This window comes from Synchiropus splendidus, chromosome 3, assembly GCF_027744825.2.
Source record: "Synchiropus splendidus isolate RoL2022-P1 chromosome 3, RoL_Sspl_1.0, whole genome shotgun sequence".
Taxonomy (NCBI): domain Eukaryota; kingdom Metazoa; phylum Chordata; class Actinopteri; order Syngnathiformes; family Callionymidae; genus Synchiropus; species Synchiropus splendidus.
In genome coordinates, this window is record NC_071336.1 from 9,319,864 (window position 1) to 9,338,857 (window position 18,994).

Consider the following 18,994-nt stretch of genomic DNA (forward strand, 5'->3'; position numbering starts at 1 on the left):
CCAATCCCCGACAGAGGTTGATCCTGGCAGGCTGCCTGACGTCTGATGGAGACTGACAGGATGTGCCTGTCACTGTGATCTGCTCTCTGCTGACCTTTTGTTTGTCTAGACACGTTGAGCGACACGATCTGTAGCTGAAATGATATTTTGATTGGTTGAATAAACACTGTTTTATGTGATGTGTTTTGACGTGGTGCTAGTTGAAATCCCAGAACAGAGACATTTTCTTAGTGTAACAGAAATATATTGTTTCATTTTATGGTGATCGCATGTTGACGACTCCTGTTGTGATGTCCCCTGATGTGTCTCTGTCAGTTAGAGTTGTTATTCAAAATTGCTGATAGATATTCTAATGTATCTGTTTCGGCTAATTTTAGTCATTGAGGAAGTTGACGTTGAGGAGGCACTCGCTGTGACACGAGCTGCTCTCAAGGTAGAGCCTGCGATTTTGCTGGTTTTCCTGGCATTGTGGGGGACCTCACTTGACACGGGCAACAGAAACTGGCTTAACTAAGTTTGACTCACTTTGACTGATCTCACTGTAGAAGTCATGATCAATCTCACGGTACAAGTGCGGTTTGAAGTTTGTGATACAGTAGAAGCGTAACTCCCCAAATACAGGGTGAGAATCGTATGGAAATAGAACTCACTGGGGCTGGAAGGATTGTGTGAAAACTTGCAAAGGAGTTGTCATCAAACTTTTGGCAGAACTCGCTGTCATGCTTGCTGCGAGCCTCACTGAGCCTCGGGCAACGTCTATCACTGATGTTTCAGTGATTTCTGTGATGTCACAGATGAAGAAAGCAGATGAGGAGCTGATGGTGGCAACACTGAAGAAGGTAAAGATTGATTGTTAGTGATGGTAGAGCACTCGTTGTAGAACTTTGAGTCTTAGGGATCTGAAATATTTTATTGTCTCATGTAGCATTTGTTGGCTCACAATGTGGTGTGTGTCTGAAGTTTGAAGTTACAGAGCACATTCTTCTGCTTGGACCACGCATCGTAAGAGAAGTGATTGACAGGCATCTATAAAAGCAGCTATCACACATGAAAGAGAGGCTGCTTGTGATGTTTTACGCTGAAGATTTGAATTTCAGGCATCAGCAGCTATTCTGCTCAGTCTAGTGCTTCTTTGATTTATTTGTCTCTTCTGAAAAGTTAAGCTGCCGGGAGCAACATTGACATATTAGGACATTAAATCTGAATCAGCACCTGTCGCCTCCCTCAAGCGCCTCCGCATTTCTCTGTTTTCTCAAGCATGTCGCGAAAAAATGCAATTGCTCCCCCAGTCCCTGTCACTTCCACATGTTTCACGTTTTCCCTCCACTTGTTTATAGTCCTTTGAATTTCATTTTTTTGTGCCTGGAGTCAGCTGTACTTTGCAATTTCCAAGTTCTTCCAGTTAATTTGACTAATTACTACATTAAAAAAAAGAAAAAATAATAATAATGATAATGAAACTATATTATTTTTTTATGTTAGGATGACTTCTTTACAACAATATAACACACATTGTGGAAGATGCAATGTACGGAACTGATATTACCACAACTAAACAAGTTATTCATATGTGCATCATCAGCATATTTGAACTACTACTTATGTCGAAGCATTATTGGCGTCTTGTTTGACCATAGATTGGGCACTGTGGAATGGTCAAATGTTCCTCTAAAACAGGGGTTTTTAACCTTTTTGATCTTGGGGCCTTTCCCAGAACAAGAAAGTCAGAAACAAGTCAGAAAGGGCCAATACAAGTAATACAACTGATTCACGACTCTTGATTTCATTTGTGATCGATAACCATATTCCATCTACTCACACGTAAACAAACCAAAACCTTGTGAAATGACATGAAACCATGAAAAAGTATTTATTTCTCATCAAAAGGTCCCAGCAGCAGCAGAACCAGGTGCAAGCCACGTTCATTAAATTTACTAATGAAAAAAAAAAGAAAAAAATACACTTGATGCACACAGCTGAAAAAATGTCTAAATATCATACATTAAAAATAATATATTTAATTTAAACTCCAAAGAACATATAAGTAAATGAAAGTATTGCCACAAAATGTTCAAAACTGCTTCAACAGGTGCTTTCATGAACAGTTTTTACTGTTGGGGGCAGCGGCATCACTTTCTTTATAATATAAGAAACTTCTCCATAGTTGTTAACTATCATAGATTTGCAGCTGTCAATTCAATTCAGAGACACACTACTGCTGCCATTCGTGGCTAACATATTAGAACTTAGTTTTGGACAAGAAATCTTTCATCGAAAGACAATAAAAAAAATAAATAAATAAAATTGACATCACACAAATGATCATCAGACTGAAACTTCCAATACTTACTTTTCTAAAACATGTTCAGTGACCAGCCGTTCATGCCAAGTTTGTCTGCCACAATCGTGTGCACTATCTGCCCCCTCCTTTTTCTTCCGGTCATTATTCCTCATTAGTCTACAACACTGGCGTACTTACTCTATTAATGTAAACGGGTGGCAGGCAACATGAACGGCATAAATGAGCCGATCTAATAACACATTATTCTCCATCCGAGGTTCAAGCCCTCTGACTTTTAGCAGCAACACCTCTGACTTAGCCTTGTTAGTAATTTGTCACTGAATCCCAACACAGCTCTGTCACTCTGATCATGTGGACCCTATTGAGTTCAATAACAGTCTCATGCTCTTGCGTTTGCTGGCCTCCAACGCACACGTGTGTTATGTGCGTGCTCAGAGATTTTTAGGCTTTTAAATGTATGTACAATGATTGGTGGAAGTTTTCAAAAGCTGTGTCAAAATGCTGCTTCAAAGTTGCATTGAACACACATATCGTCAACATTGACAACTTCCTGTTGTCTGCAGTCTAAATGGAGTCTTCTTGGGACTTGTCTGCGTAATGTGAACAAGGAAAGAAGGAGTTGTGACTAATGGGTGTCCAGATGTTGGAATATGTGTGCAGGCAGCAGCCCACCCCGAGCCCACTCACTCATTTCACTCCCACTAATGAGCAGCTATGAATATGCAATAGAGTGACTTCAGGGAGCTTTGTGTTGGAAGACCATCTCATCGCTCTGACGCAAGCGAGACATTAGCATTGGCTTTTTGTGGCCTGCCACTGCAGCTTCTCTGTACTCCCAACGAATATGGGAAGATAAATATGTAAATATGAAACCACCTCCTCCTCAGGTAGCATCCTGTTTTTCAACAGTGCTACAGTGTACTTGTGTTGAACAATACCGTTGTTCAACAATTTCAACAAATTAAAAAAATATATATATCAGCAACGGAAACAGATTTAGTAAAATATTAATATACCTGGACCTGTGAAATAAAAAAAAAAAAAAACATATGTCATGCTACTCAAAACCCAATATTACTGCCCTACATTTACCATAATAATTTACAATGCCGTATAGCCATTATAGTCTTTCACTTTCTTTCAATAGATTCTGCTCATAAAGCGATATTTGTTAACATGCGGATCACTTTGCCTTCTTGACAGAGGTATCAATGTTTTCAGCTTCAAATGAGAGCCTCGAATCCTGTGTTTTTCTGTATTTACCGACATGTTACATGCTGATACAGTCCTGGTTTATCGTCGGGTATTGTGTGTTTTCTTTAAAAATACTTAGTTTTTTTTTCCCATTTGGGTCACGGCTTGTCATAGAGGGCTGATGGTAGATCAGTTGAGAAATCCCATCCTCTCGGTTAAGTCTCTCAGTCAACTTCTAAGTCTTAAAACAAAGTAAACAGAATAAACAATAAGTTGGGTGTTTGGTAAAATAAAACATTTTTTTGAATTGTTTTGAGATCACCACTGAGCTACTGTGACTATTTACCTGTTTGTAATCAGCATTTCCTTTCACTGTTTGAGTTGTGATGTTAGTTATTGGTGTTTTATTCTCCATGTAAGCAGGTTACTGTGTCCTCAGTAGCAGCTCTCGCTTCAAGCACAGCTGTCAATAGAGGCTCTGTCCGTGTCCCCCAGGTGATTCTGTGCTCCACAGTAAACACACACCCTGGTAAAAACACTTGCCGACTTACCACAGAGAAACAGCTCACCCCCGCTATTCTGCCCCATTTTCTCCAGCTGGTTCAGAGCTCTCTGGGAGAGCAGATTGCTGAATGGCTTGACAGGGCTTCGACTGTGTGCTGCCTCGGTGAGTGTGTGTGTGCCTGTAAGAGGTTCATGTCCCACTGTGAGAGGAGTAAATCCTCTCATTCCTAACCAGCCTGACGTGCTAGCTCATCATTCTAGCTCATCATTCTCTTTCATCAAGTGCTCTACAGCCGACTCCTCTGTGCTGAACCTGTAACCCTGAGCTGAACACAATGGCAGCACTTGTTCTGTGTTATAGGGAGGAAAAACGGTATCTTACTGTGGGTGTGGGCCTGCTGGAGACTTACTGTAAAGTCTGCAAACTTCACACTAAGTCTCCACCTGTATGGCTATTTTGAACTGCGTGTCTTCCATGATTGCAGTACAGTCCATGAGCTCATGGTACCTGGTACCTGTGTGCCACTTGGCAGAATGCTGGAGCCTATCCCTCCAAATTGGGGGTCAAAGGCAGGGGCCTTAAACAAAACAGCGTTTGAACCCTGAGCCTTCCTAACTGAACCTACTCTGCGATAACATCGCAGTAGTGTTTTCAAAACATGGCGAATGTCGAAACCAAATGTGAATGAAATGATATAGACAATAATAAGTTTGTAAAAGTGACGGTCATGTTTGTGTATGAGAACACCTGTCCTGAAGTGCAGAGAATCCTTCTACCGAAAGCAGTGGTCAGGTGATTTTAAAATATTCAAGTGGGCCTTGTCAGCAGAGATCAACATAACTCACTGACTTCAACTGTGACACCTGTGTTGTATGAATCCATATTGTTATGTCCTCAGTGTAGGGGAAGGTGGACACAACATGATGTGCTCCATTCTCCAAACACGTCCGAGAAGCTTACAGCTGAACCAACAGAAAAACTTGAACAAAGATTTGTTTGTGCTGACGCAGAGCAAGAAAGTTTGCTTTAACTTATGTTGGCTACTTAAAAGGTTCAAACAAACCATACACAACGCGCAACAAAACTGCTTACAACAACTGAAACTGACTGGTAGATAAGCTGTTCACATGGATACCACACCGGCTGCTTTGTTGGAAGTGGTTGGGGAAAAGAGGGCGCAGCAGTGGGTATTTGATGCCTTTACCGCTCCCTTAGCAATTTGGTTACAGCACATAAGCATCTTTTATTTTCTGTGTGTATAATATTATGTATCTATATGTATATATAAAATATTGAGCACCAACCGTTCATCTCAGGAGTAGTGGGGATGTGCTCCATCATGCGTTGGGTCAGTTGGAGAAGGGAAAATGTAAGTCATCTGACAAATGATGAATTCTTTGGCAGGGGAAAAAATCTTGGTAAACCGTCACTATTGAGCCGGATTGATGTGTTTGTGGTCCCCCTGTTCTCCATCCAAATGTCAGGGTTGAAATATATGCAAAGACAAACCTCCCAGTTGTTGGATTCAATGCAAAACAAACTTATTAATCTCCTTAACCATCTGATTTGTTTTGTATTTCTGGCGTCTACTGAAAAGCCCTCAGTCCTTTACCTCCCGTGTGTCTGCTTTGTGGAGCTGGAATGCTTTATTCAGGAACTGCACTTAGTTCTGACACTGTTTGGGCTGCGTCAGCACTTTGCTGCCAACCGTAGGCGGTATTGCTATTGTTGCAGCGATGACAAGTCGTCTAGATTTTTTGATTCGTCACCAGGCTCAGATCACAGAGTTGCAGCAGCGGGAGTGATATATGAACACAGAGCGGATATGATGCCTTGAAGGCACTTTTGGAAAACAACCAGGTTTGCCCTTTCCAGAGCTGTTTACGAATTCCATCTCCTTTCACTGTGCTGCTGCTGCTCTTGTCTTCATGTGAACAGTCAGGGATTGCTACAAGAAATATGGGTTTAAAAGCAGCCAAATGCCATATCAGTCATGGTCTCGCCTCCAAAGTGTACAGAGTAAATAAAAGACTTTTTTTGCCAACACATTATCTTTCATCTCGCTGTATCGTATTTTGTTTCTAAAGGGGACGATTTGATGACTCAGGGCTGGAGATGTGCCTCTTCTTCTTCTCATGTGAATGTTAGTTTTCACTTTCTGGCAACCTCATATTCATTCAGACTCATCCCTCCCATCCTGGCACTCTTTACTATGGAAACGGCTTTTTGGGAACTGCATCTTAATATTGTGTTGTATGGAGTGAAAGTCAGATAAAGTGCTTATCTCTGTTGAGCTCAGATACAGCGCGTAAGGTGAAGCCATTTCAACTGGCCAGTTACTATTAGAGCCCAGTTTGTGAGTGTAAAACTGTAAACACGATAATCCATCTTTTGAAATTCCACTAGTCCTTGATGCTCTTCATGTTTGAGCATCAACATCTCTGTCTTCAGTGGTCCTAACTAATAGCAAATCCAAAGCTGAATTCATTAAAGTGCAGAATCATGAAACCTTCTTTGGAGCAACATGCCTGGATTGTGTCCCCGAAGTGTAATACAAAGTCATGTGCTTTAATAAAATGAAAGCCAACTGTCAGAAGTCATGATTGAAGTTACAAACTGCAACGATGTTGCTCTTCCATGTAAAAAAAAAACAAACAAATATTGACACTAACACCAAAGCTTTTTTTCATGCTATAACAGTCCGTCTGTTTCCAGGTCCAGCGACTACGGCACCACCTATACCAAACTGAATCTGGTGCCGGGAACGACCATTGTGGTCACAAGCTTCTACATCTGCCCCGCCAACAAGAAGAAGGTAAGATGCTGTGGCTGCTGTTGCTGTATTCGTGAAAAGCCAATACATTTTCCTGAAACTGACACATTTGGATTGAGGACGACGCGTGTGATTTTAAGCTGTGAGCTGTTGTGCATCATAAACTTGAAAAGAATATTTGATATATTGTTTCAAAACGCAGAGGCTCAGAAGCTAAACATCTATAATTACGGAGAATATTATTTAATCTGTTCTTTGATGCGTCTTTGTGCTGGTTTTTCCTCTGTGTGTATTTGAGTTGGGATTCCATTGTTCAGCAACTGAGTGGGCTCATTGATGCGTGACAGAGAGTCTCTCTCTCGTGTGGGTACATAACGTATGGATATGGAAAGAGTGGCGACCAAGCTGCACGAAAGTCTACACAAATGTGCCGTGTGTGTACATACCAGCTTAAACTTCCTAAAGTGACAACGTAGAGGAAAAACACAGGGCATTTAATTCATGTGCATACAGTATGTGCTGCACTGTATATTTGTGCTTTACATTAATTAGTATGAGATTTGACATTCATGTTTATGCATCCTAATAGCTGCTTTCGCGTCACCTTGGTCATTTGCACACAATGTCAGTAGTAACTGTGTTGCCTTGTTTTGTGAAAAGTCAGCTGTAAATAGTGTGGAAATATGATTTTGAAAATGAAAAATGCTGCCATGGTAAAATGCATGCAGTCGCCAATAACATTCACAGGGTGTGTGAAGGTGAAAATGAATTCCAAATGGACTTTTTTGAGTTTGTGTTTCTGACTGGACCTTCACGCGGATGACTGAAGTTTTCGACAAACATCTTGAGAATCGATTCTCCACAACCTGCGCAGCGAACCCCCCCTTTGCTTAGGCGTCAAAACCTGGAGAGAGCATTGAAGATGTGTTGTTCCGATGTATTAGGTGGTGAGTCAACTGAGGAAACGTTACCTTGAATAGCATTTGCACCAAAGTAGATGAAGTATTTCCCTCACTCCCACGTTCTGCCTCTCGAGACAAAAAGGGATTATTCCCATGCAGCGTTTCTGCAGACTGTGAAGTAAAGCAGTCAAATTCTACTGTAAAAAACATTAAGAGGCGTTTTCTTGCAACAGATGTACAAGTTCAAAGGGAGCCTTTAAAATGTCCTCCAGCAGTCAAGTCTGGAGTTGGATATAGTTCTCCTACACTCTTCACCATATTCACCCCAAGAAGACATTGGGATCATCCAAAAAAATTGCATGACGTGCATCAATTACTGGTGGTAACGTCCGGCCAGACTCTTTTTAAATACATATTTTTGTGTTCAGCTCTACACTCCTACTCATAAATCCAGTCCACTGGCAGCTCCAGGGCTCCAGAATATTTCAAAGTGTAGGCTGCAGATAAGCTGCAGTTGAGAGCCAAGAGGTACAATAGGTGACTGAAGCTGAGATATGATGGGACTTCCAAGCGTGGCCGCCTGTCTAATTGGCAGACGTTATCAGGAAGGTCCAGAGTTCCTCCGATCAATAGAGAGGAATGGGAGCAGATCAGATGGAGTCACTCTTCTCGCTTTCTGCTTCAGTCACTTCTCCAAATGTGCGTGGCGGAGCTGCCCTCTCCTCCCCGTCACACCCGCTGAATAGAGAAGGGGTCGGCACGAGAGGTTTTAATTGCAGGGGAGTCGAGTCCTCTTCATTTCCAGCAGAGGCTAAATGAGAGGCTCATCTGAAGACGAGCAGAATTTACATGTCACGAGAGAAGACTGTCCGATGACATGCCTCCTTCATGAACTTGCACACAGGAGAGTTACATGACTTGTCATGTTCCAGAACTCAAACTTGCTGTTCACCCCTTTCCTGATGTCTACTAGAAGTCTGCCGGTTCTTCTGCAAACCATCAACCCGCTCTGTCCTGCAGTCAATATGATGATTTAATAGGATAAGTTTTACAACAATTCCATTCAATCCTCATTTAAGGTGCACTCATAAGTGAGGAAAGAGGGGAAGGCAGGTCGAAGTTTGTGTTACAAATGCAATAAATAAGCTTGTCACCTGTTACACCACACAGTTAGTGGTGAACTACTGAATGCTGAATGCAAAAAGCTGCTTCCAATATCTACAGAGGAGGAGACTGATGTGGCATTCTGTCGACTCATCTTTCCCCTAATGTTGGGTAGATAGCTTTTTCTTCAACCCCATGACTTGGAATGTGTTTTTAAATGTTGGCCCCCTGCGGCATTGGATTTGACACCCTTGACATGAGGCTTAACAACTGGAAAATGACTGAAATGAATGTGATGTCGTATATTTATGTCTCGTTAAATGTGTCTTCTTTGGTCAGAATTTTACAATAAATTGTGGGAAAATTGGTCATTACTCGCTCTGCACTGCTCTGCATAGTAAACCTCTACAAAGAGTAGAGGTTTTGACTTTCATTTTGATCCGAGATCTACTGCTCCAAATGGGAGCAAATGAAACACTTTTTAATAACTCACATACACTCACTTCCAACGCGCCTGGCCACTTTATACACTTTAATTTAGCGCTTTTCCAATTGTCATTCTATGCTATGACACTGTCAACTGACTTCTCCTCAGCTTCTTTTTCAAACAGACACCTTTTCAACAGATAATTCATGTCAGAAGGTTCAGTCTTTACTGTCACTTTGCTGCATCTTTTTATCCTTCAAACTGAAGGATGTGCGTGATGTGTGCTGCAACACAGCCCAGACACACAGAGAGATATAGCAACACAAAGATGCGTGTCCTCAGTGTGATCGATACAGCTAATCACATCTGAAAGCAGCAGACGAGTGGGTCTTTAAACTCTGTGAGGGGATTACACTCGGCATGAAGGGATCACGGTGAAGGTGCGGGAGGACTGATCAATAGGACTCCAGGCATTTAGATAGAGATGAGTCTCGAGAAGAGACAATGTTCCACGCACACAAGCAGAGGCTCTCTCACACACACGACCAGTCTGAGAGCCCTGTTAAACATTTGGCCCAGCCTACTTGAGTCGGAGGACTCCTGAGAACCCTTCACGCACTCCAGCACCGATGGAGTTGTAAATAAACGCTGAGTCTTTGGTGGCGTGGTTCCCCGTCCCATCAGCAATTTTCCTTAACAGGCGGCTAAAAACTGTGAGACGGGAAGCAGCTGTGTGAGAAAATAATTACATAAGAAACTCAGGATTTTTTCTTTTGCTCCTCTATGTTGTTGAGGTATTGCCATCGAGTTACAATTGGACCGTTTTTCAGCCACTGTGCAGCAAAATAGTTACTGTGTTATGGATCAATTCACTGCAGCAACAGATCCTAAGTCACCAGGTACTCATGGGGACCGACCAGATTTCTGACAAAAACTACAATTTTGAAACATTGTGTTAATGAAGATTGTAGCGATTGAAAATGGGTTCAGTTTTTCATTTTCTGATTCCTATCCCCTATATATATATATATATATATATATATATATATATATATATATATCCACAACAAGCTTGTGTGATTCTTCTTTTTTTTCCATTTGACAGGAAATAAAACACAAAACTATATATATATGTAGACCCCTACAGGGTCTATCGCTGTAGACCCTGCGATATCGCTGGGTCTACAGCGATATCGCAGTCTCCTCCAGATATAGTATATATATATACTATATATATATATATATATATATATATATATATATATATATATATATATATAGTTTTGTGTTTTATTTCCTGTCAAATGGAGAAAAAAAAGAATCACACAAGCTTGTTGTGGATGCAACTGAATCTTCTTGCAGACAAAACTTTAACACCCATAATGTAAGAATGTCTTGCTTTTCTAAGCTTTCACAGGGCAACGCTTCACTCTGAGTTGCCCATTGATGATGTACATCACATAAGGAAGTCATAGTAGCACATACAGTCTATGTACAATAACATCAGAAGCTGTATTTTCTTATTTGCCTGTAAATATTTTTATCTGCAAAAAGCCAGCTTTGTTCTTGAACTCAGATATGTCTGTTGTGGTGCCATGCAGCACCTTTAGAATGCTGATTTTATCTGTTCCGGCAACATGAAGGTGATGTTGTCAAATGGTTTCAAAAGAAACTTGCATGCGGAAAATATCAGTTGATGAGCGAATTGCCTCTTTTCAAGTAGCTACTTCTGCACAACTTCATGGCAACAACACCACTTACCTGCAGCATGACATCAGCCCTCTGTCAAGTCTCTCAGCAGCAGGAAGAATCAGCGAGGTCAGATTCCTTCGCAGGAAATCCACCTTCTGTGCCCGTGACCTTCATTATGTTCTGGACCACGAGGAGGGCAGTGTGTCCGCCGGGACGCGTTGGCTTCAGATTTGCATGCAGGTTGGCGCTTGAAAGACTGTCTTTTAGCTGAGGTGGCCATTAACACGTTATCGTGAAATATTGTACATTTAAATTGGGATGTGTGCCGGCCAAACCTTAACAGCCCTGCTTTGATGGCTGTCTAATGCACAGAACTCGTCACAGAAGCGGGGAAGTTGGAGAGATTTTCGCTTCCTCGCCTGTGAGAATTATAGCTAAAACATCAGAATATGTGAGCTCAGCACTGAGAAGGGTAATAAATATTGCACTTTAGTGCATAAAATCTTTCTTAAAAGTGAGGAAGTTGGATTGTTTTGTTCATATATTCTGCCATTGCTTCACTCTTCTTTGTATTTTTATTATTTCCTTCATCTTTGACAACGCGTTACACATTAACATGCAGCAATAAAGAATGACAATCCAAGCCAAATGAGCACATTGATATGAGCATGAAGCTCCATAATCCGCAGATGCTTCCACTCAGATTCACACACATTGAGATTGTGATGAGGTTTTATGCATGCGGTGATATGTTAGAGAGCGCCACCTGGCTGAGCTCGGCTACCCATTTTCCTCCTTGACGCCATTTTGACTGAGGGCGATTTATTAACTCGGATGAATAGCATGAAGTCAATGACATGTCAAACTCCACCGGAAGTTGTTCTGAGAGTGTTCAACTTTCTGCCTTTGAAAATGGACAGGAGTTGCTTTGACAGTTGACCCGGTTTAACTTCCTGAAGAGCGTGTGCAGGAAACAAAAGGGCTGTCTGCCTTCACGTCAACAACACCAGCCAACAGTCCCCTGACTGACTGCTAATGCATCGTGATTTGAAGTGTTATGACGGAGGATGTCGTTTTAATAATGAGAGCAGTATAATAAGAAAGTTGTCGTTTTGTTATGTCGCTAAATAAAAGTTCCTCTCCTCTCCAGCAAGGCTATAAGTTTCTAGCTTGCAGAACTTTGCATGTATTCTTTTCTATATTGTCAAACAATGTTTGTTGCAAAGAAGCAGATGTGATGTGCGTAGGACAGCGTCAACAGTTTTGAATTCGATTCTCTGTGTGCAAAGAAAATAAGCCCAAAAGAACAAAGAGCTGCTGACAACAAAGTGAGAAGAAGACAGTGGGATGAACAAGCACCCGCAGAACAGCAACAGGCGGTAATAGATTTAATGATGTTGCTGATATTACCAGTGGCACTTCACTGATTGGCAGTTCAAAGAGCTTCAAAGAAAGGATGAAGACATTCAGATGACTTGTGATCAAATATCACATTTGTTACTTTAGCTGAGCCTCGTCTTTCTGAGTGGTGTTTGTGGCTGTCCTGTGAAAAGCCTGAAACATCAACATCCTGTCAGGTTTTAGGGCGAAAGAACCTCATGTTTTCTGTGTTTTGTGTGAAATCAGATCAAAGTTAGAGCAGCACTCATATCAGCATCATCGCCAATTTAATGTGAGAGGAGATTTCTTCAGTTCGCATCGGTCGGATTCAAAGGAGTGAAAGGAGTTGCCAATGAGTTTGAATGAGATTTGTGTGTCTGTTTGAAAACATCAGAAGCAGATTCATGGAATTACTGCTGCAAGTCATACCGAATAATACAAGCAGATTAGAATTAAAAGTTGTTTTTTGCACTCCATTTTTTGGCTTGACAGACTTTGTCGTGTGAAAGATGCTTCATACTTCCAGGTGCTGGATCTCTGCAGTTCCCATTCAATTCTTCTATAGAAACTATGTGGAAATTAATACTACGGCCTAAAGGACATTTTAGAATATATTTCGGCCCCCCGTGTATCTGCCAAGCAGTTAGGTTGTGGTCCAACTCCACTTTTCATTTTTATCCCTGTACTTTAGATCTCATGCTTGTGCTTTTGGTTAATGAGCAAGTCACTGTTCCAATTTATTTGTCTCTAATCCTTTGATTTATCTGTTCTCCCAGCAGTGCTTGAGGTCTTTGACAGAAATAGAAATCCTCCATCCTTACTATCCATCTACCGTGAGACGCCGCTTTCCATTTTGTCGAAAACAGGCTTTCAGAAATCCTTTTCGATCTTGTCCTTTCTTGTTCATGGTACTTTTCCCCATTTGAGGGCCACTTCAGAGCTGCTGACACTGAAGATGTGACATCTGGGATGCGGCCACCCTTGTTCCTCTCGCTCTGAGTTTTCTTTAATATTTCAGCGGGTTTACTACTTTAGCTGCACTCTGAGTGTTCGGCCAAGCGATGCCTCTCTTTTTTTGGTGACAAGTGGCGTGAAAGGGCTTTAATAAAGTTGCACCTTTACAAAAGGTCGCTTTCAGACAGAGGTGTGTTGCGGTGCAACATTTCTAGCGCCGTCTTTCTTCTGACACAGAGATATCGCATGCTGGACGGACCTTTGGCTGTGAAAATGCATGACTTTCAGGCGTAATGTTGCCCAACCTTTTCCCCTGCCTTCTTCCTACCACCGCAGCTTTGAACAGCAAAGAAGCGTTTCTTTTCTGTTATCCCTCACCCAGACGCTGATCCGCTTCCTGCGCACAGGCCGATAAAGAAACTGGGGGGAGCACTACAACTGTGACAGGAGGGTAAGCCAATAAGAAAATTGCAGTCCTAGTTTATCTGAAGGCTGCTGCGCAGACATGTTGACGGTATTTCATGTCATGTTGAGGAAAACAACAAATGTTTTTTTTTTCCAATTGTTCATTCCACTAATTGCCAATTCTCTAAGTAGTATAGATTCGTCTGCTCCATGTTTGACTTCTCAGAATTGAAAAGTTTTTAGTTTCTCTCGATGTCTTTGCTTGCTGACTTGCTGAACAAGCAAAGCAAGAATGCAAAGACTCAAACTCAACTAAGGTTTGAAGGGCAGAACTGTCTACTTCCTCATTCAAATTTGAGAGAAACATTCAAAAATGTCTGGGTTGAGCCAAACGGTTTTCCATTGTTGTGGACTCTTTTGTTTGCTGACACTCTCACCCAGATGGCTCATCATTTGTTCCAATGTTGAAATTTGAGTTGACTTCAGCTGACTGTCTGTTTACGTTAAAGGTTGATGTTGTCGCAGTCACTTCAGTGAAAGTTGCTTTCCAAGTGTTACACTCTGCTTTTTCTTTCCTGATTCTTTGCGGGTGCTTTGTGATTAGAATCAAATTATCAGTGACTTTGCCGACATTGTTGCTACCCTGAGCTCTCCTTCCTCTCTCCTCTTTACCAAGTCAAATGGGCGCTCGAATCCAGCCCATCCGAGTCTCAGAAGATACCGAGACATTCACATTACATATTACATGACCATTGAGTGTTGATCCATTCAGACACTTCATCCTCTCTCACCGGTCCACGACTTCCAAAATGCCGTGGTTACATACATAATAATAATAAAAATAACTTATCCATTTATACGAAACCTGTCTCTTCTTACTTAAAAACCATTGACAAGTCCCTCATTATTTTCTGATATTGTTGCTACTTCCACTTTTACACTGCTCAGTGCCCAGTCCAGTGACAGTTTGAAGTGCTCCTTGCTATGCTTTTTATTCTGACGCTGTGGATCTTACAGTTCCAATTTTTCAGGCATGCCATGGTTGTGATACTCTTGATTTCATTTTGAAAACTGAAGTAGAGATGTTGCTTTTGAAAGAAGTATTTTTTTCCCCAAATAAGCTGTGTTTTCACATTAAAACCAATTGTTCTGGGAGGCTATTTTGTTTCACACGTCCTTTCATTTGATGACGCTCAAACATATCTTTCAAGGACAGTGGAATGTTGCCGTTATAAATTGTCCACTATAGTTTGAAGGCTTTATTGAAGCAGGGTCGTGCGGCTAATGGCCAACCTTTGCACATTTTTCAATAAAATTAAATCATGGAGAAACGCCACTGTGGCTTGCAAAATGGGTTTGCCGCTGTTAATTACCCATTGTATAGCAAGGAGTCATGGTTTGACTGGTTTTGATGGTGAGGGTTAGCGTGCTAACATGTGCTAATAGGTTCGAGGGAACAGCATCTTGCTCTTTGCTCCACTAACCTGCAGAAGACAATAACATCGATTGCTTCGTTCAATTGAATAACCTAAGTGAAGTCCAGCTTTGATGTCAATGAAGCATGTTGGAAATATGAAGTCAGCATGAAGGTCACAAGAGGAGACTGCTCATTTTAATTGCGGCTGACCATGGTCTTAATCCAACATCTGCAAAAACCAGTCACCCAGCGATTGTAATTCTGCACTTGTATTTCCAAATCTGTTGCCCACGTGGCCTTTGTTTGTCCTTGCAGGTCCGCTTAGATGACGGTGGAAATAGCTGTGCTCACCTTTGCCTGCGTTCATCTCCTCTATTGACACGTTTGTTCTGTCCAGCTGGGCCCTCGACTCTGTCCTGCAGAGAGGGCCGGCCTGTCGTGATGAGGGCTGACGCTCGGAGCCCTTCACATAACAGGCTTAGATGAATTGACCTGACCTGAATCCACCAGCTGGATCAATAGGCAGACATCGACTCGCGCTCTTATCTGCCGCCTCACCCCAGAGGGACGAGCGACTTCGGAATTATAACGTGGGCTGCTTCTGCGGGGACATAAATCCAGTCCTGGACACTTACTCCGACCGTAGCGCGGCCAGATTTAAGAATTAAAGAGCGTGTTTAATATTCCAGTGGATGAGAATCCGGAGGAGATATGGGAGAAGAACAGACAGAGACAAAACTTTTCATCTGTCATGCCAGTCAGCCTGTGAGTTCTCGTCATTGTAGCTTGTTTGAATCAACATCCGTCTCTAAAAAGGCTCTTCTTTATTAGCCCACTTGTCTGAACGTCTAAAAATAAATCACTCGCTAATCCCCTCCATTTTTTAATTCAATGCCCTGATTAAGGCGAGCCACTTTTAGCTTCAGCAATGGTGTCGGCTTTTTTTTTTTCTGAAGAGAAATGTCAGCGGCTTAAAGCGACCCACTGTGTTGCATTACATGGCCGTGATTGAGGAGTTACATCCGCCAGTGAAGAACGCTTTGTTTAAAGACACTCCTCCTCAGAACTTTCTCAACTTACATCCGTCTTCGTTCAGCGTCAATATGGCTTCTCTTCGCTAAAATATTGCCGTCTTGAGCGCTCGCCGGCTTTCAATTTCTTTCAGTGCGCTGCCATTCGTTTCATTCGCCCCCTCTTTTATGCATTCTCCCTCTTTTTGTTATCTCCTTTAAATTGCGTTATCCATCTTCTTTCTCTGCAGTCTTTTATCCCTCTGTGCCTTTTTAATTATCAATAAAAAGGATTGTGGTGTGAATAAAACAACTTGTGCAGTTCTACACAAAGAAGGAAGCGATGTGACCATGAAAACTACTCACACTCACTTTCTTTCACTTTGACCCTGTAGGTCTCATGTTGCCCAAGTCGCTGCCGAGTCACTCCACTCCTATCAGTCATTCCACCGACCCGATGCTGATGGAGCTTTCCGCTGAAAGCCCTCAAACGTGAATAAGCCTTCGAATCGTTCATCTCATGCAGCCTTTCTTACTTTGTAGTGTTTTCTTTGCTCCATTGTAGCCAGTAGCTCTGGTGCACAAATGCAGGATGAGGCTGCCTGAGCATGTGTGTTAAAGGTGAAATAAGTTTGTCCAAGCATTTTGTGTATTTGCAGTTTCATCATTATTGCTGTTTCAGACACGTGGTTCGGTCCGGAGTCATTTGCTCACACGTTTTGAATCGTCACGGCCGACGTACTTGCAGTGATTGTGACACAATTGTGTGATAGTGTTGAGTGTTATTCTCTTGCTTCCAGCGTTGGACAGTTATTTATCTGCACCTTTCACTATCATTATCAACATTCCGATTACTGCTCCAATGGAGTCACATTCTGAAAATCACTGCGACAAATGCTGCTTTCTTGCTTCGAACCTTCCAAGATCAACACGTAGCTCTAGATGTTAAACTTTCTCCCACACATTCCCCTTATGCCACTCATCACTGTCACTTTATAGTGACTCTGTCCCTTGCATCTCTTGCATATGCACAATTATTAATGATTCCTCTATTTACACTAAATGGAGCCATTTTTCCCCCGCATCTTCACGTTGCTGTTGGTGACCTTTATGCTGAGTACTTGCAAAAGAACCAAGAAAAAAGAGAGGACACATTGTTCTACCATATATTGTTTACAGTTTTTCCACACTCCATCCTAAAATAGAAATGATTGTCTTCATACTGTACATCAACTCCCTCATCTTCAAAGGGAACACAAATGTCTAGTGTGGAGCTGAAGCTAATTTTAATCCCCGTCTTCCAGCAGGTACATTCATCGTTTGCTGCATTAGTCACAGTAACCACAGGAGTCATGTCTCTGCTTTGAACATGCTCCTGTCTTGTTGCATAAGTAGCCCAGCCTTTTAAATGGCTCGCCCCCTTTTTAAAAGGTTTACGTTGATGTGCGTATTTTACAGTAGAGATAGTGTGAGCTTTGTTTTCTGGATTTACGTGCAGCTTCTTATATGAAGGAGCTCTTAAAAGCAGTTCATGAGCCACTTACGACACAGAGAGCTTATGTCAATGCTAGTGTTAATCCCTTATAATTGACAAGTGTTCAAACCATTTTGCACTTTGTCTGTGATACTTAAAATCCGACTCTGCCACCAGGGTTTGCTGCAAGTTCTGCTCTGCATCATCATCATGCATGAGCGTCACAGCACATATCGCTGTTGCAGTGCTTAGACCACCCCAGCACTTCAGCACAAGAGCAACTTGTCATAACGTGGGTACTTACATCACAAATTCATTTTAGTGGTCACAGTCCTCAGTGAGTTTCCTTGTGCCGCCTGCCATCCCTCTGAGCTTATTTGAATATTACTGTGAACGATAACGATATTTAAAATGTGAAAAGAAAAAAAAAAATCATCACATTCTTGCTGGTGTTGTGCAAACCTTCAAACCTGTGGTACGAATCTCACCTTGCAGTGTTTCCATTTGTACATGTACAAGTATTGTATTAAAATCTAGTGAAATATGACTCCATTGTTAGCGTTCCTTCAACGTCAGTTGAGTAGGTCTACGCCTTTTGAGGTAGAACCTTAAGGAGGACCATGAAGGAAATATCTCAGTATGCCCTCTTGAAGTCAACAGCCGAATGAACCTTGTGTCAGACTGGAATTTATTCTGGATGAACGTACATTTGGTGTTTATATTAAAGCGAAACAAATGTTTTCACTAATATAGTATACTATAGCCAGAGTATGTGTGTGTGCGTGAGCATGTATTTCCAAAAGTACCTGAAGAATATGTGAATGGTTCAGAGTAACATGTTGTGCTGTGGCTCTCCCTTTGTCACGTAAAGGTTCTGATGTTGCATAATGGTACAAACAGAGTTTAAAAAGTGATAAAACTATAAATAAAGTTTTATTAATTCCATGCTGACTCAGTCTTTTCCTGCATGAAATGTTTTTCCGCTTTCATTTTTCACCTTAAAAACTTCCAGCCAACACAATCGGCATGCAAGAGTTTGAAAATCTCCAGCCTGAGAAATGTATTGAACACTGACTGTTTATCAATCATCTTTCCATCTTGTTTTCCTGATCTCAGTTCTCCTCTTGCTCCCTCTTTCTTGATCTCTCACCGTTTCACTGATTCCATGGCAGGCGAGATGTGACAAAAGCCCAAATCTGAAAGTGGAAAATTGATCTTTTTCTTTGGGACTCTCCTTCTTTTGACTGGGACTGGCTCTGAATATAAATTGATAAATTTGCGAGCCTGCTGTTGCTGACGCCCAAAGCAGGCAAATATGATTCAGCTCCCTGGTGCCGTGAGCTCACAGGCCCTCAAGCAGGAAAATGTTCAAATCCCACCAGATCATGTGTAATTAAAACGTTGGCGTGGCACTTGTGGTTGAGAGTTGTCATCAGCTCATCGTTGTTTAGAGTT

The 18,994-nt window shown here is 41.8% G+C and overlaps 1 protein-coding gene across 8 annotated transcripts in view; it reads left to right on the top strand.

Moving 5' to 3' along the window:
• The window catches only part of sorcs2 (sortilin-related VPS10 domain containing receptor 2), a 239,363-nt gene that overhangs the window by 131,022 nt on the left and 89,347 nt on the right, over window positions 1-18,994 (top strand). For all 8 annotated transcript variants that reach the window (XM_053859002.1, XM_053858996.1, XM_053859000.1 and 5 more), the window contains one exon: window positions 6,717-6,816. Coding sequence is in view for 7 of the 8 variants with exons in the window: in XM_053858996.1 (XP_053714971.1) it covers window positions 6,717-6,816 (100 nt within the window). In the remaining variant the exon portion in view is untranslated. The remainder of the gene's footprint in view (window positions 1-6,716; window positions 6,817-18,994) is intronic.